The sequence below is a fragment of the Brachyistius frenatus genome, unplaced genomic scaffold (genome assembly GCF_029030835.1).
Source record: "Brachyistius frenatus isolate BFR_SWC_R1_liver_20210118 unplaced genomic scaffold, ASM2903083v1 Contig_74, whole genome shotgun sequence".
NCBI lineage: Eukaryota > Metazoa > Chordata > Actinopteri > Embiotocidae > Brachyistius > Brachyistius frenatus.
Window position 1 is genome coordinate 521,279 of NW_027210673.1, and position 24,787 is coordinate 546,065.

The 24,787-nt window shown below is 38.2% G+C and overlaps 2 protein-coding genes across 3 annotated transcripts; both read right to left on the reverse strand.

Moving 5' to 3' along the window:
* Positions 1 to 3,452: 3,452 nt before the first annotated feature.
* Positions 3,453 to 16,335, reverse strand: LOC138626483 (neuroplastin-like). Of its 2 annotated transcripts, none has more exons than XM_069708144.1 (8): positions 16,032 to 16,335; positions 9,535 to 9,703; positions 9,337 to 9,431; positions 8,304 to 8,437; positions 7,326 to 7,599; positions 5,627 to 5,636; positions 4,575 to 4,651; positions 3,453 to 4,420 (listed from the first exon to the last, which is right to left on the reverse strand). In XM_069708144.1, the coding sequence occupies exons 1-7, from the start codon at positions 16,120 to 16,122 to the stop codon at positions 4,591 to 4,593; spliced, it is 834 nt and encodes a 277-aa protein (XP_069564245.1). In that variant the 5' UTR covers positions 16,123 to 16,335; the 3' UTR covers positions 3,453 to 4,420; positions 4,575 to 4,590. The 2 variants fall into 2 exon arrangements, with proteins under 2 accessions (XP_069564245.1, XP_069564244.1); XM_069708143.1 differs by having other exon boundaries at positions 5,627 to 5,648.
* Positions 16,336 to 21,033: 4,698 nt separating this feature from the next.
* Positions 21,034 to 24,433, reverse strand: bet1l (Bet1 golgi vesicular membrane trafficking protein-like). The gene is made up of 4 exons (XM_069708145.1): positions 24,404 to 24,433; positions 23,537 to 23,622; positions 23,025 to 23,081; positions 21,034 to 22,436 (listed from the first exon to the last, which is right to left on the reverse strand). The coding sequence occupies exons 1-4, from the start codon at positions 24,420 to 24,422 to the stop codon at positions 22,269 to 22,271; spliced, it is 330 nt and encodes a 109-aa protein (XP_069564246.1). The 5' UTR covers positions 24,423 to 24,433; the 3' UTR covers positions 21,034 to 22,268.
* Positions 24,434 to 24,787: the final 354 nt, after the last annotated feature.

Sequence of the window (24,787 nt, forward strand, 5' to 3'; positions counted from 1 at the left end):
ACAATCAAGAAAAACATGTGATGTTATTCATTTTTAAAACTGTTGCAGCTTAAAAACTCACATCTCTTCTCAGTTAAATTTATATACTGAATCTTAGATATCCCTCAGGTACTCACCATTGTTGGCAGAACTGGTTTCAGGTATTGCAACAAACTGCCATCAAACTAGAGTCTCACATTCCCCGTGCAGGTTTTAAACCTTCGGTATGTGATGCTTTTTTGTTAATTCTTGTGACTTTCCCATGTTTTTCACAGGGGACAAATGTAATCATATACTGTACATGACCACATGTTGCATAATAACTTCTTGAACATGTGGAAAAGTTTCACATGGGAATTTACATGGGCTTCACATATTTCAGCATGAAAATGTTCCAAAAATCACATTTCCCATTGGCAAAATACATGGTTCACGTGCACAATCACATAACATGTGCTTCATGTGATAGCGTGAGTTTTTGCACATGTGAAATTCAGTTGGTTTTTATAAAGATTATTTTTTCTTATTAATTTGTCTTGTTTTCACTTATCTGAGAAAAGAGATCTTCAAATGATTAAATAAACTTTAAATAAGACATTTCTATAACACAAAATTGATTTTAAAAAGTCACCAACGTCCGTGTAATAATACAGCAATCAATTAAGATGCATAATATTTTATTAATAAACAAACCCCAAAATGAATGTAAGCAAATATGCCTGTAATTCATCACCCCACAAAGCTAATGTAACTCGACTGTACCTCACCTAGAGAGTTGGGTAGAGGGGCTGAAATATCTGAAATATATATTGATTACTGAACTGATTGTTTACATTTTCTGATTAAGCCTTCAACCTGTTGCTCAACACTGGAGGGCAGTCCTGTGTGAATGATACTCAACCTTAATGTTGAATTTGTTGAAACTTACTGGATGGTTTAAAGCTCAAATACAATACCAAGCTTCAACCTGTTTGGCAGATGCAGTGTTTTATTTCAATAACTGAAGGAGATGTTTCCAGTGACACAGAAAAGTGATGGAATACTTTCCTATACAACAGAAAACACATTGCAAATTAATTTGGTTAAAGGTTGTTGACATCTGGTTGTATTATCATTGTATGATTCCATGTAAATGCCACTAAATTGATTTAAACCATAGAGCAATTTCTTATGGCCAAATAACCAGGAAAACTGAAGAGTTTCTTTCTGTCAAAGTATTTCCTCATGAGACGCTGACAAATAAAATGTACTCTATTCAACAGACAACTTTTCTTTATTTTGCTTCACTTTTCCTATCAGTGGCCACATAGCATTCAGAATTCAAAATAGGGTGAATTGAGTAGAATACAACAAAATAAACAAACATTAAAAAAATGTTCAGGTTATCCAGATTTTTTGCTTGTTATGTGTCTCTACTTTCACTAACTGTGAAACTACAAAATAAATGCTTTTGTGTTTGTTGTCCTTTTTTCACCTGAGTGTTATTTGTGAGACAATATTTACTTTTGACCTCATGTTGGATTTACATGTTAAATGTAATGGACGTTATGCAAAAATAGGCATTTTGAATCCATCACATGTGTTTTCAGGTTATCATATTGGGCATCTCGTGTATGTTTTATGCTATTGTGAACTAAATCTGTAATTAGAATAATTGTACAATCATTATGGGATAATTAGTCACACAATTAAATAGGAAGGACATAAAAACATTGAGTCTTAAACAACTTCAGTCAGATATCACGTGATGGATAAAAATGACTTACTAAGTGCCATTAAGTCCTCTATATCTAAACACAGGTCACAGGCCAATTTATATGATGTTACTGCTCTAATGTTAAGTGTCATTTGGTTTGTTCGACTTATCACAAAAAGTTTATTTTAACAACTAACTCTGTTTCATTTGGGACACATAAAGTTGGTCAGTTGACAAGTCGAAAACCAATCTGAAAGGAGGCACCACAAATCTCTCCATCAGGTTTGAAGGACTCTCCTGATTTGTCACTAAAACAACCCACTGATCTGTTTTAAAAATCGGTCCATCCCACTGATTTAAACTTCACCTGACATGGGAAGGATTAATCCACACAGCGAGAACAGCAAATCATTTTTCACTAAAGTCGTGTTCTTTCCACCGGTGGCTTTTTTTCAGGGTTCAGGATCACAGATGTCTTTTTGCTCTAAAAACTGACTGATTTTATAACAATTTTTATCCTGGTCATATATAAACTCAGGCCACGGCATTACATCATGGGAATTAGTTCCTGACAATTAATAGAGCACTGTAAAAGGTGAACAAAAAGAAAAACATTACAATACACAATTATTCTGCAGCTGGCAGTGGTTATGAAAATACTGTGGAAAACCCATTAGTAAGAAGTGGACGCAGCTGCTACCAGCCCGCAGCCACAACAACATAGCGCCCCCCTGTGTGCGCTTCTGCAAGTTCCCACATCATGTGTTTAATGTGCTGCCAATTGGTGTTAGAATATCACAGAGGAAAAGCATGGTTTCTTTTCAAATGCTGTCTGTACTGTGACTGTTGATTAAAAATCTCTTGCACTATACCTTCCTCTCTGTTTTAAGATTTGTCTCAGTGAAGTGGTTTCTTGCCTGTATTGAAACTTCATTTATAAGACAGCACAGTGACTCTATCTATCTTGCAAATTAAAATACTCTAATCAGTAAAGTGGGCTGCATATACAAATGATGCATGCACTAAAATAAATCCTCTAATTGTTTTGTTAATTTATTGTTATATATATATATATATATATATATCCGTCTATCACTATGTTTGTCGGCAGAAGATAGAAAGTCACACAGTCCGACCACATATCATTAAAGTTTTTTTCAACAGTTTGTGTTTTTTATTATCATAGTTAAACTGTTAATACAAAATGTATAGTCTGCACAATTGTCCAAAGCTGTGACGAAGCCTTCCTCACAAGGCTACAAACTTAATTTTGATGAAGTCATATGAGGTCAGTGGATTTTAATTTATATTCAAGTCAGAAAACAGTTTAATTAAACAATTTGGGTTCTAAAAATGCCTGAATCTGGTTTACAAATTCACCACACGTTATTTAAAACTTGCAAATTTCTTGGAGTGAACAGTACGGAAAGAGAAAACACCTTTTGTCTGTTTGAGTGCTACTCTTGAATGGAGGGATGTGGTTTGAGAAAAAGTTCTGCATTTCTCTGCATAAAAAGATAATGTCTTAATTGATGGTTTTAATTGGACAAGATAAGACATTTCTGTGTACCGAGTCCACTTTTTGTCTTAGATTTCCAGGTCCCTGTTGCTCCGATGTGAACTAAATCACCGTCTGCTGTGACCCACTCAAAACCTCACTAGATGGTGCTGTTCTCCACATGCTTATATTTTTCTGCATTGCTGCTGTGTTGCCAATGTGCACCCATTAAAGGTATAACTGAATGTGTTTTTCAAAGAAACCAACTCCACAAGCACATTATCTGTTTTGAGATATTTTATTCTGAAAAATGACTCAGGATCTTGGAATTGCTTCAATACGTGTCAGCTCTGACGTGGGCTTTCTTTCACCGCCTCCCACGTCAGCAAGTCATGCAGCCATGTAGTATGCCATCAACGCTCTACGGTGATCCTAACTAGTTTAAAGCTTTGTCACAGAAATCAAAAGCTGCAATAATTTTCAATATATTGATATGGATAATAATTGCATAGGATAATAGCCATGCTGTACAATACACATAATTATAAAACAATGTTAGAATGATTAGTGTAGATTTCCTAAAGTAGGTCTATACAGTTTTTCATTATTCTCAACATTTAAGTGCATTATATAATATGAATAGTCTTTATATTAATGGTGATCTGATACATCGTTATAGTGATTTAATACATACAGTACATACATACAGTAAAGTAAACCTGAACCAAATTTAGAGGGACATTGCAAAGCCCTTAAAAATGCAATATATACTGTCTGATCAAATGAATGGATGGTACGCAGCAGAATGATAAAACTGTACACATCTGTCATACCAGATTATGGCGGTATCTTCTTTTACATTGCTGAGTTTTTGTTTTTCACAGTACTGATTTTCTACATGAAGCCACTCTCAGGGAAAAGACCAAAAAAAAGCCATTTCTGTATCAAACAGAAGGTCAACATCTTGCATGCATTACTTTAGAAGTAGTAAAAATGTAAAATTAGTGGATAAGAGGGATAAAATCATAACGTCAACAACTGCATGCAGCAACAATGGTTATAATGTTAACAATTCCATAATGGTTAGAGTACCTCCACACCTCACACCCGCACACAATAAAATCATAAGGCATGCCTCATTTAATTCCTCCACAACCATACTTTTAATGGCAGATACATCCTATTAACAACTAGTATGGAGACCCTTCTTGTTTACCTTCATATGGTCAATACATGTTTAATGAGACCTGCAAACAAAGAGAAAATTCAACCTGTTATCCCAGTCTGACAGGAATCTAACATCATATTGGAGTTTTCAGTGGTACATCATCTTATGTTTGTGGCCACAGGCCTGTAATACATATTCATCATCAGGCTTCCTCTTAATAATTTAACACTTACTCAGCAGACAGGCTGCTCAGTTTGTATTCCTCTGGCGGAGATTCTTATCTTTGTGGTTGTTGGTTGAATTAGTTTTCCTTTAGGGGAAAGTAAAGGACACAATCAGTTCCCATCTCAAAAGAAATGTGTATACACATGTGATCAAACAGTTACAGCATTCAAACCACAGATTAGTTGAGTTGAGTGATTGAAAATAATCTGATTCCAACTCAAGTAACTGTTAAATTATTGTAGTCATTTATCAAAAATAAACAACAACAGTTTGCCTTTTCTGATTCATGACATTATAAATTAGACACTTCTGGTTGCCAATCACAGTAACAAACTGATTTGAATTTTTTTTTTTACTTTTAGGCTCTGCAAACTTGTGATGAAAATTCAAAATGGATGTAGATGTAGATGAACATCCCTTTAACCAGTAATAAAAATAATACTTCTTAAACAGCTAATTAAACGTAAACAAATTCAACTTTTCACTGTGGAGGAGTTCACCAGACCTTGGTTCAGTTATCTTTTCCAACAACCCTTCGTATTGTTTTTACCCTTTAAAAGTATAGGACTTAACTTTAAGCCCCCTTTTTCTTAGAATTTATAAACAATATACAAATAACCAATACACTATGTTGTAGTTATATGCGGATATAAGGACAGTATAAATGTTTATATACTATTACTATTATTATCTACACCAGAGTTACAATTGTTGACATATAGATTAACAAAATCTTAGATCTGCATACAGCTACGTTATAGTGTATTATAAACCACTTAATAAACAATTATATACTGCATGTGAATAATGTATAGGGAGGAGTTAAAGTGTTGTCATTTAAGTGGTATAGCATCATGAGCAGGGCTTTCCTAAGCCACATAATGTAGAAACTTCTCATTAAAATACATATACATATATTTAAAATATGTTTTTTTAAATTAATTTGACACCCTGCCACATGATGCTAATCATTATTTGTGAGGTAATCTACAACGAAACACACATCACTTTACCAAGCTAAACAGAGATAAGGTAGTGAAGGGGAAATGTTTATACTTACACTGGTCCAGCTAGGTCATCATCTGAGGCAACAAGGGAAAATATGGAAAAATGAAGACAAAATAATAAAATGATCGCAAGGAGGTTGCACACGATGAGGTGACAAGTGTTCAGCTTGTAGTTGTGACTAACTAACACGTGGTGCACTCGGCCCTGAGCATTTCTATGCTTCATCTTCACTGTATCTGCAGACTGTGTCATGGAATGAAAACGAGGTAGAGCCAACAACAGGCTGTCATGCCGAAGGAAAACCACCTCATGAGATCACTCACAAACACACAGAATGCAGTTGAACAGCACAATAACACATGGGCCAGTGATAACAATCACATAAAAGCAAAAATTCTAATTTAAAAAAAATATTGAGGTCATGCACAGACAAGCAGCCTTCACAAAGAACACCTGTTTACTCAGAGATTATTGAGAAGCAGCTCCATCAATATCAGCCCTATTCTGTAGGTAATTATTCAGTGAAACAGCGTCTAACAGTAAAAATGATGGATACACACAGTATGTTCTTTACAGTAACTCGCATGCCTTTTACACTGCTCCAATAATCATTGAGTGTGACGCAAAGGCATGGAGGTATCGTTCTCGAAAAATAAAGCCTTACAAAACTGAAAACTCTTCACTCGATGATGAACACAGAGGAAGCTTGACAGAACTGTTTACTGTGTGGGGACTGGAGCAAGATGAGGCTGAATGCTTATTGAAATTCACGAGGCATGCAAAGTCTCACACTTACCACAAACATGGTTTAGGTTGTGCAATTTGGAAAAAAGGGGGAGGATGGGAGTTATTTCAACAATCTGTTAAAATATTCAGTAGCCTAAGATAACCTAATTTAAAGAACTGCAAGTAAATTCTGAATTATTTACATTGCACGCAAGAATTTCCTCTATAAATCACACAATCTCCAACCATTCAAGGTCTCAAGGTGACTTTATCACTCCCCAATTCTGCAACAGTGCATCTCTGGTAAAGTAATACACCGTAATTACAAAAAGTTCCTGTACAATGACTATGAGTGTCAGAGAGTCAGCTCTGATCTGTCAGTCATTCACTGCATGTTGCATCTAATCAGCGTGAGACAACATCAAAATTCTGCTTGAGAGGAAAAGGTCGCCCAAATACCATTAATGCATAATTTATGATATAGTCCATTATAAAAAATTAAAATGAAGTACTGTGCACTATTAGAAAATCGCAGGATGGCATACTCAGGTCATGTAGGTAAATGATGGGTCTAGTAGTTAAAGCTTGGGGACACTACAAGGTCCCTGGAAGGCCATTAATAATTAAAAGTGTCCAACTCCACAACACGGCAGTATCATATGTCTCATGAATATTAAATGCATGAAATTGTTCTGACAAGGTGCGATCTCCTGCAACAGTGTCTGCCTATTGGGTCACCCTCGCCAGACTGAATAATTGAATGCAGGCACCGCACAGTGTCAGCTGACTCTGCTGTTTGTCTCTGGTGAAAGGGGGACTTAAAAGCAAACACCAAAGAAAAGGAGTGCGTCTCTGTTCACCCTCATCGCCCTACAACTCACTGACAGGGCTTTTGGATGCAAAACGCAAGAATTTGCGTAAAATTCACAGCGGACATCCTTGTCAAAACCAAAGAATAAAACTCATTTCTACCAAGATGTATTAGGAAACAGAGGACTGATAAAACACCACCGCTGGTGACTCACCGTCTTGTAAATCGTCTGGCTTCTTGCGCTTCTCATAAACAACGATGATGACGACCAGGATGATAATCTCAGCCAAAACCCCCAGAAGAGGCCATAAGGGGGCCAAGTGGCTGCGAACCCTCAGCACAGACTTCTCGTCCCGGCTGCCCATCATGTTGGTGGCGTTGCAGTGGTACTCGCCGGGATCCAAAGTAATGTCCAGCTCGCTAATGTGGAGCTCAGTGTAGTTGTCTCTGCTGCTGACGAAGAAGCGTCCGCTCGAGTTGTCGATTTCCTGTTGAGGGGTGAATGAGAAATCCATAAAGGTTATGCTGATGGTCTGGCAGCGGCTGTGTTTATATGGACAGAGTTTCTTTTATATTCTCGTTTAGATCATGAGGTTTAAACATATTTCATGCTGCGTTTACAGGAATATGCTAAGAACTAACAATAAAGCACATCAAGCGACAGCTCCTAAGTTTTTATTCTTTTAGTTATTTTATCCCTTATCTTTTACTCTTTTTATTATTACATTTTATTCTCTACTTTTATTTTTACTGAACAAATGCCCGATTTTCCATTTGATGTAATCAGGTAGTCATAAAGACATTTTCTTCAGCTTGGATATTTACAGTAACTCAGTACAAGTAAGTGCATTACACTATAGTTGTTTAAAATATGCTCTAGTTTAAGCCAAACTGGATTTTAACCTCTGAACCTTTAGGTCTATCAACATGTCCTTTCTGCTAGCTAGATGAACTAGTAGATGGACTGGGATGAAATTCATCAACACAATTCAAGATGTTTGTATTGACAGAATAACAGTAAATACTCAGTTTTATTAGACTGAGCTTCTAAATGTGGCATAAAACTACATGGAACTTCTAAGTCTATCTATACGTTACTGTATCACACTGAAACACACTGTAGCGCCTGCAAATGTCGCAAATCATTTACATTGATAAAAATCAAATAATATAATGTTGTATTCTTCCGTACCCTAAAAATGCCGTTGTCAAACTTGCGCCAGGTCCAGACAGGGTACGGGTAGCCCACAGACTTACAGTAGAGGATGGCACGCTGGCCCTCGTTCTTATTCTCACTGCGCTTGTGGCCTGTAATCTCAGGAGCAGCTAAGACAAAGACAATATCAAAGATCCATTGTTCAAATACATTCAAGAAATTACAATGGTTTGTGGTTTTTACCTTTTCATTTTCAATTTCATGTTGAAATTTATAATAATCCTGTCTTTGATGTATTGGTCACATCATATGAATAATTATGAATAAATAATTCTTCTTCTGAAGTACTTTTCAAGGAAGAAGCAATAACACCCTTTTGAGAGTTTGGACAAGAGATGCAGGAAGGATTTGAATTAAAACAGCTGCAGGGTGTAAATCAAGCAGCAAACAATTACACAGCATTTCAGAGTTAAATTGATACTACAGTAAAATAATAAACATATAGAGAACAGAGGTAATTCCCATTAGGTCGTTCATGTTCCAGAGAATATGCGATAAAAAGCCTGACTAACCTCTGTGTGAACAGAAGTGCTCTTTGGACGTCAAATATTTCATCTAATCTGCGAGGAGCATGTGATCCAATATAACAGTAAGCTGTATGTATTATTCTGTGAATTCTGCAGAAAATAAAACTGCCAGGTTGTAAATCCTTCTTCTGCCTGGATGAATAGAAATGCCCCATAAAATGATAAGTAAACCGCCCCAAAATCCAATTTCCCTGCATAGCGATGCATGTGTGACAGCAGAAAAGGCTGACCAGATTTCCCCGTTGAGACATAATCCCTTGCCATCAGACAAACAAGACACCATCTGCTTCCACTGAGCCGGGCAGTGGCGAGATGGAGGTGTCAAGGGCGCCGGCTGCCCCTGAGCAGCCAGCAGAGCTGTTTGAAATCACAGGTCTTCACATGACAGGGCTGCTAGTGCTGAAGGCCCTTTTTAATGGTGACATCTCTAATGTGGCCTTGAAAAAGCAAAGATGTCGGGCGCTCAGAAATCAAACACCTACATTTAACCTCAATGGTGGCGTTGGCTGGAGGGGCCATCTCGAAAGTGTAGACACACATGTACACTGCGGCGTCGTCTCCTCTTGGCCTCTTCAGCCTGCAGGTGAGAAACACATCAGGCTGCTGAACTCTGGCTTTACCACACACTCTCTCTCTCACACTCACACAGAAGCTACAAGGTTTTAGCAGAAACTTCCTACCTATACTCAGTGTTCCTGTTTGGGCTGCGTGTTTCCAAAATCTCCTCCCCATTCTTCATCCAGTAGCTTTCCTGGTGAAGACTGTGGGCGCTGGTCAGGTTGCACTGCAGTGTGAGACCGTCGCCTTCCACAGGAAGTGTGGCGTGTTCGGAAGCAGAAATCGACGGCTCTGTAACGGAGACACACCTCAGCCACAACAGAAGGAATGCTCACAAGGACTCGTGGGTGAAAGTGTGTTGGAAGATGTAAATAGCAACGCGCAAAGTGTTCACTCAGCCAACCACTTTTTATAAAATATAGCACAGGAATAGAGTTGCAAAGTGGGAGGAAATATTTCAGGCATCCTGGCTTCCTAAAGTAGGACTCCATTCATTTTCTGGCTCAGACCGGCATGAAACTCTCTCAGTTGAATTATTAATACAAAAGATGACCAAATCCATTCCAAGATGAAGTTTTATAACCCAATTTGCAGTTTAAAAGAGTTTATTTTTGGATTATAGGTTAACTTTAGATGATTTCTCAAACTATATTGCCGTATTTTTGTCTCAACTGCAACAATGAAGTATCATTTCAGCATTATAGGCCAAATTTAATGAATATTGTACTATTTAGAGCCACTTTCAAGCCACACTGATGACCCAAGTAGAACATGTGTTTCTTTCTTGAGGCTCAGGATTCTCCTTTTAATAATTGTAGTGCTCCTGTATAGGATACAACTGAAATGTGGATTTTGTATTACAGCGCTGGAATACAGGCTGGTCTCACTTTACAGTAATTACTTTCCAAAACAATTTCATGAAGCACATAAAATGTATTTATGCTAAAATAACTCAACAAAGCCTAAAAATATGGATTAATCATCAAATTGTAATTATGCAGCTAAGCCTATCAACCGATTCAGTTACGTTAGCTGTTTCTAGGTCAAGGTTCATCCATTGGGTGTCTTATAATGTAGAGCTGAGATTAAAGAATCCCTTTAAAAAAAACACCAAAACACTACAATAACATATTTTAGTATGCAGCTGAAACCCAACCTATGAAAACTCCTCACTCCAGTTAGCTATTAAACACTGAAGGTCTTAATTGGAGTTGGTATTCTACTTAATCCTGATTATCTACATCTGGTTTAAACATGTGTGAATTTCCTAATCTGTATTCAGAGCCTGAAAACCTATTTGCTCATCACACATAAAAGCTAGGTATCCTATTTCTGAAGTACTACAGCGGTATTGAGACCTAAGATTCTGTACTTGTGCCAAAATAATACTTGTCTGATATCGTATTTCAAGGATTATGATAAATTTGTTCTTCTTTATTTTATAAAAGATGTGAAACTAAAATGTCTAATGCGAGATAAACACAGTTAGCTATACAACTGAATCAAATCCTAAATGGGCATAATTTTGATTTTGGATCTGAATTGGTAAACAAGAGAAAAAATATTTCCAAACATGTAGTGGCATTAAATGACTGTTGAATTCAAACTTATTGCACCTAATACTTGATAACTTTGTGTTAGTGTACACAGTCTGCAAAACTCAACACTGCAAAAAACAGATTATTAAAACACGGGTATGGCAATAACGAGAGAAAAACTAAAGTTTAACATTATAATGATTAAATGAGGGCAGTGAGAAGAACAGATCTAGAGGGAAATAAAAATGAAGTCCAGAGGAAATGAAGAAGAACTGGGGTCTGCAGGCTGTTGTCTGAAGGATGTACTGAACTAAGGGTATAGTGCAGAGGATTACTCAACTCTACTTGTAAAAGACACGAGGATGAGCTGATGGTGTTTTTCTTCCTTTTCCAGGTCTGTAGGGGAGGATGGCACCTACGGAAGAAGCTAGCGGTCCTCTGGAGAGGTTTGAGGGAGGCTGAGTCAAACATAAACCGGGGGAGGGGAGATCTACTCTGACCACTCACTCTGCAGCACTGTTATAGTGGCCTGAGCACGGATCCAGGTGGTGGCTGGGTTTTGGTGGAGGTCATTACGGCGCGGGTCATTGCTGGCTCTGCACTCATAGGTCCCAGCATCATCCAGCGTGAGATGTGACACCCCCAACACGCTCACGGCGTTGACGCCATAGGCCGTGCTGATGGACACCCGCCGCTTACGGGCGCCATCCCACAGCTGCCTGAAAGAGTCGGCTCGGTTGATCTCGGAGTACCACCACTGGATTTCTGGGGTGGGGTTACCTACCACGTCGCAGTACAGCTCAAAGGTGTCGCCCGTGAGCTTAGTCTCAGAAAGAGGTGATTTCACAAAGCCAGCTGGTGGTGGTGGTTTAGTGAGGGGCAGCAAGTCCAGGACCAAAAAAAAAAAGACAAGAAAAGGAAAGCAGGTGCAGGAAGGAAAGGCAAGAAAATATGAGGTTAAATTAAAAAGGGAACGAGAAAGGACAAACATAAAGAAAACAAAAGTTAAATAATCAGCAAGCCAGACAAATCAATATCAAAATAAAAAAATAAATAATTTAAAACAGATGATGAACCAATTCACTGGTTGCTTATTTTAAGTTTATGTATTCAAATTAGGGTTGCATATAACTATTATTTTCTATTATTAATCAATCTGCCCATCATTTTCTCAATTAATTGTCTAATTAAAAATGTGGCCCAAAGTGGATATGACTGACAGATCCTATCAGCTCTAATATACAACATGAAATCCTCTTGTGTTGGATGATGTCGGAAACGGTAGAATCCACATTGAACTGTCAGGACTGATCATATCGACATATTCTGGTAAGACAAAGAAAGACGGCCTCAGATCTGCCTGAGCCTTTATTGCTGCTATTCCTGGGAAACTTTAATTCAATTCTGCTAGGACGTCCCTGCGAGGCTGCTCTCCTCCTGGTTTTGTCCAATTAATGACATCAAAGATTTGTGTCAGGCTCGCATGGCACTCGCATCCAAAAGTCCTCCCGTGACCTTGTCACTTTTCAGCACATCTTGTGTGCATGAAAACATCATTCGTGCTCGGAAAAAGCTTGTTTACATGATTGCTCAATAACAGGGACACAGAAACAGGGCAGGTTGTCTTGTTAATTTCACTGGATTGAAACTCCTCCCCCTCAGAAGTAAATGCAATAAAAGTGAAACAATTGATCATGGCTGCACAGAGAGGAGGAAGTAGAGGATGGGGACTGTAGTCACAAGCGTTATCTATAGGCACCGTACAGAGCACGAGATTGAGAGGAGATTTATACAAGCTGCAGCTTTGGGTCTCTGGGGAGCGTGTGGGCGCACGGTGATAGACCCCCTCCGTTTCCATAGAAGCACTCTACGGCAACAAAGTAGGAAGACGCAGAGGCAGCCAACCAGATCAGGTAGACCATCACAAGACAGGCAATCACGTCTCAAGCTGACAACATAAAACCCTGCTGTTCAGCCCACAACTGGTTCCTTTAAGGCCAGCCCATATACTGTGGGCACGTATAGATTCCTGCACACAGGAGTACCAGGTAACAACATGACCGGGACAGAAAGATAAAAGCAACACCTCAGCTCTCAACGCAGAACTGCTGAGAGACGGACCCTGCCGCCTCCAATAGTGCAGATGTGTCAAAAATGCTGAGCCAGTCGTCCCCGTCCTCGCATGCCACTGAACTGCGCATGTCTGAGTGACGTCGCTCATATCAAACTGACGTTAGTGGCAAGTGCTTCTGTGAGTCTAACGTGTGGGATCGGACAGGAAGTAAAGATTATTTCCATCAGTGATTCATGCGATGAATATTTTTCTAATCCAACATTTGGTGTATAAAACAGTGAACATTGCTGTTATAATATTATAGAGCACAAGTTGGTGCATCTAATGACCTATTTGCATGAAGACATTACATTTTCTTAATTATAGGACAAAGAAAAGCAGGAAACTCTAACTTTTTAGAAACAGGACCGATAACAATTTTTTTTATTTTTTAAAAGATTAATTAATTATTTTTTCCCCTACATTTTCTTTCAATCAGTTACTCAATTTATCATTGCATCTCTACAATTTGATTAGTCAAACCGCACATCTAACAGCACAACCTGACAACAGATGGACTTGAATAGTCATGAGTTTTTCCTTGCAGATATTTTCCGTCTTCTGATGGATCCATTTCAACTGGTTTAATATGAAATCAATCTGGCCTCAGTCCCAGTTAATGTACCAACGCATATTGAGTAGCTAGTTGGATGCTAAATAATATCAGAACAGGAAAAAGGAGAACAAGTACAAAAAGTCAACATTGCAGAGGTCAATATTTACTGGATACTCAAAATGGTTTTAATATTCAGAAACGTTGGCCTTATTTCAACAAACATTTCAAAGTGAACGTGCCAACATGTATCACAAATGAACTGACAACAGCAATTACAACTGTTAGAATCAGATCTGAATTATTTTTTTTTTCCAGAAATTGAATTAAACCTAATCTGTTCTTGGATTTTGATATTTTACATCCACGTCAGCATGGAGCTTTAGAAACAATATTTATTACTACTTTTATAAAATTCACCCAGGAGGGACTGCCTTTCATGTCAAGTGTAACAGATAGGCAAAATTAAAGCTGAAGCCATTTATCCATTAATCAGCATCAATAATCAATTTATGCTCAATAAGTCATTTTCACTTTGACTGACTGCTTCCAACCTCTCATTCCCAGGATTTGGTGCTTTTCTTTGTCCTTTGTACAACTCAGCTTAATTTATTTGGGTTTTTAGACAAAACGAGCAACATGAGGATGTTGCTTTCTTCCTGCTATTTTCTGACATGTTGACCAAACAATGAATGAACACACGGAGAAAAGGCTCATTGGATTATTGAACAGTGAAAATAACTGATATTTATATCCAACAGCAAATATGTCATTTCAAGCTTTATGAAGTATTAAGATTTCCACTTCAATTCTTTCCACCATTTTTACATATTCCATGGATCAGATATTAAGCCTTCTTCTGCAACTATCGTTTTAGTTTTCTGACAATCTTTAAGTTGAAAAAAACTAAACTCCTAACACCCCCATTTGTAAATTTTCTGGCATCTGTATGAGAAATGAATCAAAGCAACACATTATTTGAATGCCATTATTAAACAGACTCCTTGCTGAAAGCCATTCTGCTTTAGATGACACAAACATCCCCAGGGAACCTCACAGCTTCACATATGAACAGCCATTATACAAACAACTTTAATATCCTGCATTACCGGATCGGCATGGATAAAGAAACCGGGAAAATAAGATATGCACTGATGATATAAAATATACTCATACAGTGCAACATAACATTCTCTGAGCCATGTTGGAAAACCAGTAAAGAAGATAAGAAAAGAGATATGGAGCTATTACTTTGAACCAAACACCTGAGCTTCATCCGCTACAGCTCTGACTGGAGAGGAGATGTTATGAGTGGGTGTGCAGTATAGGAGGAGATGTGTAATGCAATCCTACACATGGTCCACTCCAGGGAAGGCCACAGCTGAATACATTCTCATACAAGTGTACCCACCAAAAGACACTCACTCAGCTGAGAGAGGGTTACACTGCCCTAATCTGTTTGGTGGGAATGAGATTTATGAGCAGAGGCTCATTTGGACAAGTGGACATGAGAAATCAATGCCATTCTGCAGTGCAGCACATCTCAACGAAGAGTTAACAGATTCACTGTTGCAAGAGGACGTTAAAGCCATGGTTCCCAGTGCAGCATCTCAGCTCTAAAAATAGAAGCATGCAGCAAAATGGACTGGTGCTATTTAGAGCTGCACTCCTCAGGTCCTACATCTAATTACATACACGTTGGGCTCTGTTGAAAGGACCTGGATTGATGCAGAGAATTATCTCACCCTGCCGGATGGGAGCTTGCCGCTGTAAATGCTGAATACCTGAGCCTGTATATGAGCCGACCCATGCGAGACAGCATGTTGATTGTGTGTGTGTGTGTGTGTGTGTGTGTGTGTGTGTGTGTGTGTGTGTGTGTGTGTGTGTGTGTGTGTGTGTGTGTGTGTGTGTGTGTGTGTGTGTGTGTGTGTGTGTGTGTGCTCAACAGATTTTAAACTTCAGTGGGGCACCATTTCCCAGTGCACCTTTTCATTTTCCTAATGAGCGCAACTCGCCCTTGAAGACTGAACGGCTCATGTTTCGACTCTGTATTCAGCTCCACACTTCAAAGGACATTTTAGGGACATCGCACAGGCCTCTGTGTGGCCCACTTCCGCCTGCAATGAATAGATTGTAAACCTATTCATGATGTATTGACTCTTCATTTCAAACCGCTCAGGAAACAAAACAGCGCTTCGTGCGCCTCGTTTCTTTTAAGGGGATTATCTAATGAGGCTCGTCCGCAGGAGAGATAAAGGCGCTCCTAAGAACAGAGTCTTCAAACGAACCATTAAAAAAAATAATCACCTCCAAAGTCAGTCAACGCAGGCGACCATCCCGCCCTTAAAACCGCATTCTCGCCACGATGCGAGACTTCCCATCATTTATTTTCTATGAGCAGAGCTCATTTCCTACCGTTCTGGGACGAGACGGACTGCAGCATCAGCGCTCCAAATATCGCCACCGAGAAGGACATGACTGCTGCTCCTCGTTTGCCAGGTATCATCGTCGGGGAGTGGAAAATGCCGGTGGCCGAGCGCTAAAGGTGACCGGAGCGGGTTATGATGATGATGATGATGATGATGCGGGGGTGCTCGCACCTCCAGACGCTCCGCTCGTGTCACGCACAAGAGGGAAGTGTCGCTGGGTAGACTGGAGGAAGTCCACAGCGCTACTGCTGGCGACCTGAGCAGCTCTGCTGTCAGTGTCAGCCCGGTGCAGTAAGGGAACCACCTTTTATTTATTTTTTATTTTTTTTTAACAACCCCTTAAATCTTAAATCCCGCGAGATCTTGGAGGAGCGCAGCGAGGAGGCGAGCGTCCAGTCACAAAGTGGAGCAGAAATCATTTAGGCTATATGCCAATAATTCACAAGATGGACGCAATTATTTTTGTTAGACACGGTCAATTAACAACTAATTACTTAGCTGCTTTCTCTTGACTAAATAAGAAGTAAGACTACTCAAATCCTCCTGAGGCAAAGTAGACCTAGCAGTTCAGCAATATAAAAATACTTAATAATGACAAATAATAGTTATGCATGAAAATTAAGTAAAAGTATTAACTTCAAAATGCAGTTAAAGTAGCCTATTACAGTAAATGTAGCCTACTGGTTTGGCCCCTCAGCAATAGAGTATTAATCCTGAAGCATCGGTGTGTAAGAAGCATGTTACTGTTGTAGCTGCAGCAAGTGGAGCTAGTTTGAGCTACGTTATACACAGTTACATATCCAGGGATACCCCATAAATGTGAAGGGTAGTCAGATGATTAATTGGAGAGAAAAGAAGAAAAAACTAAGTTCTGATACATAAGTCTGTTATCGTTTTTTTTAACTTTTTCTACAATCTTTGATTTCCTAGTGAGATGTTGGGCCATTTGAACATTTATTGAAATTAAACCATGCGAGAGGTTTAGAGCTGTTAACAGCTCAAAGACATTTGAAATGTGACCTCCAACAACAACAGTGCTTTTTGTGTTTTTATAACAGAAATAAGTGAAGAAGGCTACCAGTAGGTCTACCTCCAAATTTCATAGTTCAGTGTTTGAGTGAGTACATGGTTACTTTCCACAACTGCTATTGTTGCTACAGTTATCAAAAGTGTACTGATTTGGAAAATTTCAAGCCATTCTTAACATTTTACATGAACATCTACCAACCAATCAGAAATCAGAGTATTTCTCATTGACAGGGAATGCTTTAGTTTAAACAGTGTTCAAAGTTAACGCTCCACTGCTGGGTATTAATTGTGCTGCGAGTTTCTCACTTAGGCTGACTAAGCCTCGACCTCAACAGGACCTGCAGGCTTTAAGCTGACTTTTAATCCTCTTTCTTTTTGGACAAATAGGGTAAAGAAGGCTCACACCTACTACACAGTACCACAGTTCACCACACATCCATGTCCTGTTCACAACAACACTGGTTATGTTCTTGGTCCATGTCAGCTGTCCGACATATTTAAACTGCTTAACCACTTTTAATACAGGCGTACTGTAGCTCAAGCGGGCACTGTAAATTGTATGATGTAGGAATATATGATGACAAACTGGTTTATTTTTCCTTTTATGTCCTTTTGTTTGTCTCTCTTCTCCGCAATTGTGCATCAGGACAAAGTTTTGAAATAAAAAGAACAAAAAAAGCTCAATTGAAAAAGGAGCATTTAAACTTGAATGTGGACACTGAAAATAGTTAACTTTGAATTTTACTTTCAGTTGTTGGTTTATGTTCATAAATATGATTCCAGAAAGCAATTTTGTTTCTCGGACACACGCACGTCTCTTGCATTTTAAACACTTCCCAAATATTTATCGACAGTATTTTTGTATCCTGATTTAAGTTTGAATGATGCTGAACATTTTTAGGTTGGTGCTGAGTTCAAAAAGTCATTTATTGATATATGGGCAGTGTATTTTTCCTTTACATAAATTTATCATTTAAATAAATGTGTTTGACAAGGATTCAAAAAATTTGGTCATGAGCTAGATTTAATACAGATAAACAATTAGCCTGCAACTAGTGAAAGTTAGACAATTAAAACACATATTTAACAGACTTCAGATTGGTTGTTTTTTTTTTTAACCAAGAACCAAAAAAACTCATTACAATACCTCACCTTCACTCAAGCATACACCTGAGGTTGAGACTCCAGGGCCATTTCATCTGGGACATTGGTTGGTCCCTCCTTACAGACACTTCAACATCTGGACAGGAGGCAGGTTAAACCATCATCCCCATAACAGCCAATCTGTTGCATGGATCAGTTCGTGAAAGAAGCAAAAAAAAATTACTTAACCTGTAAATACAAAAGAAACTATTTATGACAAACTTCTACCAATACCTGCAGATGTGCTGCAATGCAGTTGTCCAAATGTTTTTAGACATGACAATGACAATGTATACAATTGTTTAGATAATCAATACAATTAAAATAAAAAATAAAAAACTTAAAAAGTAAAAGGATAAATGTTTAAATGTTTAAAATTCGATACAATTCCTGTTTCCTGAGGTACTTTACATTTAATTTAAAAACAGGTTAGTCGCTTATTTACTGTAGAGGACACCCACTAAAAATATTCTAGTAAAGTCAAATTTAATGTATGTATGTGTTCAAATCTGAATTAAAATAATATTATTTTCACGCTTTGGGAACATTCAAATTTTAAATGTTTAAACACTGACACTTATTACTCCCACAAAATGTGGTTGTCAAGCGAGCAGACATTTTGAAAAGGCAGAACTCCTGTTGTGATGGCAGCACGGTCACACACCTACACGGATACAGATTGATATCATGGCCGGGATGTCTTCTACACCAGTGCTACAGGTTACCAATGGACTTTTCTATGTAATGCTAATTTACACCTGTTCACCAATTCATTCCACAGGCTTCCCATATAAGGCTGGTATCTTGTGCAATACGATTCATTTCTGTAGAATAAACCAGGCAGGATATTAAATAGTTAAAATTGGCTTCCAAGTTAATGCATACTATTTAGATACAGTAAATAATAACAGAAGAGCCTGTTCAGGAGATATTGCTCAAAATGATTAGTTTAAATTTTGTTATTTTGAGTTCTGCTGGTTGTGGTTCTGTACTTAAATCAAATGTTGAATTTAGGAATTGCATGCTATATTTTTCTAGTGTGACATTGCTGCTTTTACATAAATTAAGTATCTAAATAATGGCCTCCGGTACTGATGTACAGTATATTACCGGAAATTGAAAATGGGTAATACGCATTTTCAGTCCAGTCCAATCAGTTTGCCAATCGCCACTTGAAGCTTTTTAAAGGATCTTTGTCTTCACAAAAGCGACAGAATTGACCAAAAGGAGCATTTATTAAGCTGCTGCAGAAATACTTTCTGCCACAAGACTATACAAACTGCGTACAGAGCAGTTCGGGATGGCTCAAGAATGACACTTGTACTAATGCAAACCAGAATTGATACTTTGCTGTTAGGAACTTATTCAGCCCAGCTTCACTGCCATTAGAAGAGTATCATAGACACTATTTAGGTGCAGTCTGTCTATCTTCTATTGCCCTCTAGTGTCATGTCGGTGCATGCAACCTTAAATTGCTCAGGATTGTTAAACAGAGCATTATGTGAGCAGTCCATGACACCTAAAACATACAATACAGATATCTGAATTGACCCACTGGTACCTGATTATCACGCTTCAGAACAGAGCAATTCATCCCAAATGTGTGGTGCACAAATCTAAAAAGCAGTTGGCTCCAAAAAGGGTTCTGGCTCTTGATTCACATTCAACTTCTGTCATGAAATACAGTCAATAATTTTTTTTCCATGAGTCAGTTTGGGATCATTCCTTAAAGACACAACTTTTCATTAGTTTTCTGGCAGTCCATCTGAAAAAAATGTCCATTAGTAATTACATATTGGAACTCAAAAAGTGGTATTTTCGAGGGCGTCTGTTTGATTGACAGGCTTGTGATGAATTCATGGGTGGAAGGGGCGTAGGGTCCTCAGGTTGCCAATTAAATTGAATCAGATCAGATTTCTTATTTGTTTTTCCATGCTGAGTTCCAAATGGCATACTTGTGTATTAACACTATTTTGAGTGTATAAGTGTGTTCACACTCAAGAATAGAAACAGTACAAGTACTGCATTCAATTGCTATGTTATTTCCCGTATGTATAAAACAACAGTGCAATTTGAGACAACACTACTTGACGAAATTAAGTAAGTGTAAAAACATGTTAGAAACCATATGTGAGTATAACAAGTGAAGTACGTCATTTGGAACACAGCCACAGTCTGAGGAAAGAGATAAACCAGAGAAAAACAAAAAAACACAAGTTCACCCAAAGTGACACATCATGGCCAACACACACTAAATCAAATCGAATGTAGTTTTTTATTTATTCAGTTCCTTATCATATAATTTTTCATATTCTCATTCTTCAAATGTATTTCCTCTTGTTGTTTCTGTATTGATGTAGAAAAAAAACTCCAGCAGCCAACACAGCACAGCTTATTGGTTAAAAAAAAATCCAGTCTGTGGTTTTCACATATACTGTACACCAGGCTGAAAGTCAAAATTAATCTGAAACTTGTACTTTATACTTTTACTTATAAATTAAAAACCATAAGAAAAATTGCTTTTTTTATTCAAGAATTTATCAGTTTTTTATGGGCCTCATAACTATTTTTCACATTTACCAGTATTTCTATGTCATTTTGAATACTCAAAGGCCACAAAGGTAAATGATAAAATATTGTTTTTACAGTGATATTGTACTTATGAAATTATAAATTTACACTTTTGTTCTATACAGAAAACTATTAATGAAATACAACAGAACTAAATAATTGTCAGTGTTGCCAGCAGGGGGCCTGAATGATGCCCATAAGTTAAATATATCCAATAGAAAGTAGCAATTGTCACCACCATAATCCACAATTCAACCCATTTATTGCATATGTATTAATAATATACATTTTCTGTCATGCTGATCAGCGGTCTGGACAGTGGGAATGTCAACACATTGAAAAAGGAAACTCTTTTTAACTCTCTTAAAGCTCCAACAGTCTCTTTCACTGACTGTGGAATAAAAAAAGACAACGTAATAAACAGCCCCTATAAACAATAAACAGGATAGGACCCAACATTTAATATTAAATATTATAAGGAAAGAGCCTGAACTGCACAAAAAAAACTCAAGTAAAACGCAACTAAAATGTTGATGTTTAAATTTGTCATTTTTCAAGAATTGTACATGTGAAATATAATGAAAATATCTGCTTGGCCTGTCAATCGACTGTTTTGACTGTTGAATGATAACATGAAAATATCCACAAACACACAAAAAATTGGTGTTAAAAATCTGTCTTTTAACGCACGGTGACATCACCTGGCACCAAGACCAGTCAAAACCAGATGGTCATGTCACTTCCTGTTCTCACTACATGTTGTCACTGGCAGTGTCCCAATTCCACACTACATACACATCAGCAGAGATTGGCAATCATATGTATTAAGAGCTTTTGCTGTTTTAATTGCTGTCTCATCAGTCATTCTTTCATTTCCACTATCCATTAGTTTTTGAGACAAAAGCAGACATCAGAGGCACACTCCAAAAAAAATCTGTCAGCTTTGCAGTGTGCACAGAATTGCTGCAAATCAAAAGCTCTTTTCAATCATTCTGTAGTCTGGAACTGAGATTTAACTACTCTGTAATGAAATTTGTTTTGGGGCAAGTTTGTCTCATCTGATAGGTTCATCAACCTTTTACACTGAGTTTGGCTGGTGCCATTTTCACCTGACCTGCGGTCATGCTCCGCACTCTCTTCGGACTCTTAGGACTTTCAGGTTGCTGCAGGACCAGATAGAGCCGGATAGAGCCGGAGACGAGCGGAACACCCCGGTCTGGGCTTGTTGTTTCTTTTGACTTCTTTGGTATGACCACACCCTCTGCAGTTTCTCTTGGAGAGCTGGCTGACGTCCCATGCTGCTCAGATGACCAATTCAGCAAAATGTTTTCTGTCTATTTCCTTTTTGTTTTCTCTCTTTGGTGCAGGATAAAAAAAAAAGTCTTCTTCTTTGCGCGAGTACAACAGATGTCATTTAAACGTATCAGATAAGACATCACAGTCTACAGTCTCAGCTCCACATCAGGACCAGTGTTGCCCATCAGCGCTGCATCCTGGAGATCAGGTAGTACAAAAAGAAGAAGACCAGGACCAAGCCCACAGAAATGTAGCAGAGGATGCGTCGGTTGTCTCTCCCAGATCGGACCATGGTGGTGAAACGTTTCACGCTGCCCGTCAGCAGGCCTGTCGCACTCAGGAAATTTGAGTCCTGGAGAGAAGAAAATTCCATAATAATGCAGGAACTCTTATTAAATGAGAGAAGACAAACATGCGAGAAGCGGGCCTACATCTGATCAGCCTGTTCATTTTCATTCATGTCTTACAGTTAAACAGACACTCCCTCTATTTCATCAAATGTAACCATCCACACAGACTCTAACAGAAACAACACTGCTTATATTTTTTTACACAGAGACTCCTTTATTTAAATGTGCATTTGGTGAACGTAAAGGCCGGTGTGCATTTTAGACCACAGTGAGCACTTTGAGCTGATGGCCAAAGACTTAAGCTTGTCTCTCTCACAGTTGTAAACTTTAGCTCAGGACAACCTGAAAGTCATACAGCCTTAGGATAGATGAAACAATTATCATTTTATAGCCAGTCTAAACTACAACTTCTGTGGGTGCTTTTATGGGTAAGAATTGAGGGATATGATGTTGAATGCAAATAAGAAAAGCAATTTTCAGATCTTTATAAAGACAGTCGCAAGAAATCAAAAGGATATATCAGCTCTTTTTTCTTTAAAAATGGTTAATTATATTTCTCTATACTAATTCACCAGACAGGAAATGCTTACCATATTATCCAGGTATTCATTCTGATCCTCGGCCTCTCTGTCGATGTCATAAGCTAGCTGTCAGATACAGAAACAGGACAGATGAACAAGGTAAAATTACAAATCTTGCACAGCTCTAATTAATTCATTTTAGGAAAGGAATGATTCACGTTTCCTTTCAACCCATTACATAATAAATATGATTTTTTTTTTTTACATTATTAGCTTTCAACAAAACTGCGGTGAGAATTTTCTGACAATGTGATTATCCATTTTATGCAGTACATTACCAACCTGGTGGTACGAGACCCAAATTCACTACATGAAAAGACACAACTTCGTTAAAGGCTGTAGACTTGTGCTGGTGAATTAATAAACAAGTGGTTCTGTTTGTCTGACAATAAGTAGCCCTGTTTCTGGTAAAAAATAAAAAAATAAAAATAAAAACTTGAGTTTTAATTAATAGAATAAGTTTGACACTGGAAACCAAACAAACTGGTGGATGGAGAGAGTAAGTGCAGGTTGTTACGCACAGATTTCAGTCTGGAGACTTTGGTGGCCAGGTTGTCAGCCAGCCTTTTGTTTTCAGAATCCAGCATGTCGTCCACAGTGCCATGACCTGGAAATGAAATAAAGTGATCACTTTTTTCTAAAAGCTTATGGTGGGGGCTATGTGTATAATCATATTACCAAACCATAAACTTCATATAAAAGGACTCGTGATAATGGTCTCTTTCATAGGAATTTCTAACTATCTCAACGTGAATGGCATCAAATAAGAGACAGAACTGTCCTATTAAACACAAACAAAGCAAAGCTGAATACTTTTAGCCACTTTTGTGACATACTGTGTTGTCAATATATATTGAGCTTATCTCTAGTAAACTGAGCTGATCTGATGGTAATATGTCATACTGCTGTGCGGACCCCAGTAAGCCAATAGTCATGGTGACAGATCAAAATAGTTGTAAGATAAAAAAAAAAAAATTTAAAATAATAATAATAATAATTCGCCATATCTCATGTTACAATGCAGGAGAAATACACATCGATAAGATAAACAGCCCTCGACACAACATCAGTTACTGACTGAGTATTAGTTACCTCACAGTGTATTAAAATCAGCGAGAGAGGCAACTGTGTCCTGTCAACATTGTTTGTATTGTTTTGGGTAAACAAGTCAACAAAACTCCAGAGCTAAGTTAGCCTGCTAGCCGAGCTCTAAGGCTTGCTTTAGGACTGTACGTGAAGGAACCGCACATCCAAACACCAAACACGTGGCTGATGTGATCTGTCGTGTGGGTTAACGTCACACGCACACGTCGCCTTCTCTTTACCGCCACAGACAAAGAACGGAGGAAAGTTTAGACTTGAATACGTGTCACAAAAAAACACTCTACCTCTGTTCCAGTCCGCCATGTTGTTTGGTGTCGTCACGATCAGCTGTTTCATAGATGCACGTGATCAGGGGGAAGCTACTACAGCCTCTGACCCTGCTTCTTTTTTCTTTTTTCTTTTTTTACTGATATTTTTACATCTTCATCCGCAATTGCAATTGTATTTCCTAAATTAATAAACATCTGTTTATTCGTTAGAAGGTTATTGAACACGAAAATGTAAATTGATTAAGGAGTCAACATCATGCCCACCGTTTCTTCACCTGCACTTCAGATCTGTGAAGAAGATGTGCGTCAGCTCTTTCAACGACAGAAGATCAGGAAAGCACCAGGGCCAGGATGTCTCCCTCCTGTGTGTCCTGCTTCAAACGCTCCACTATCACATTG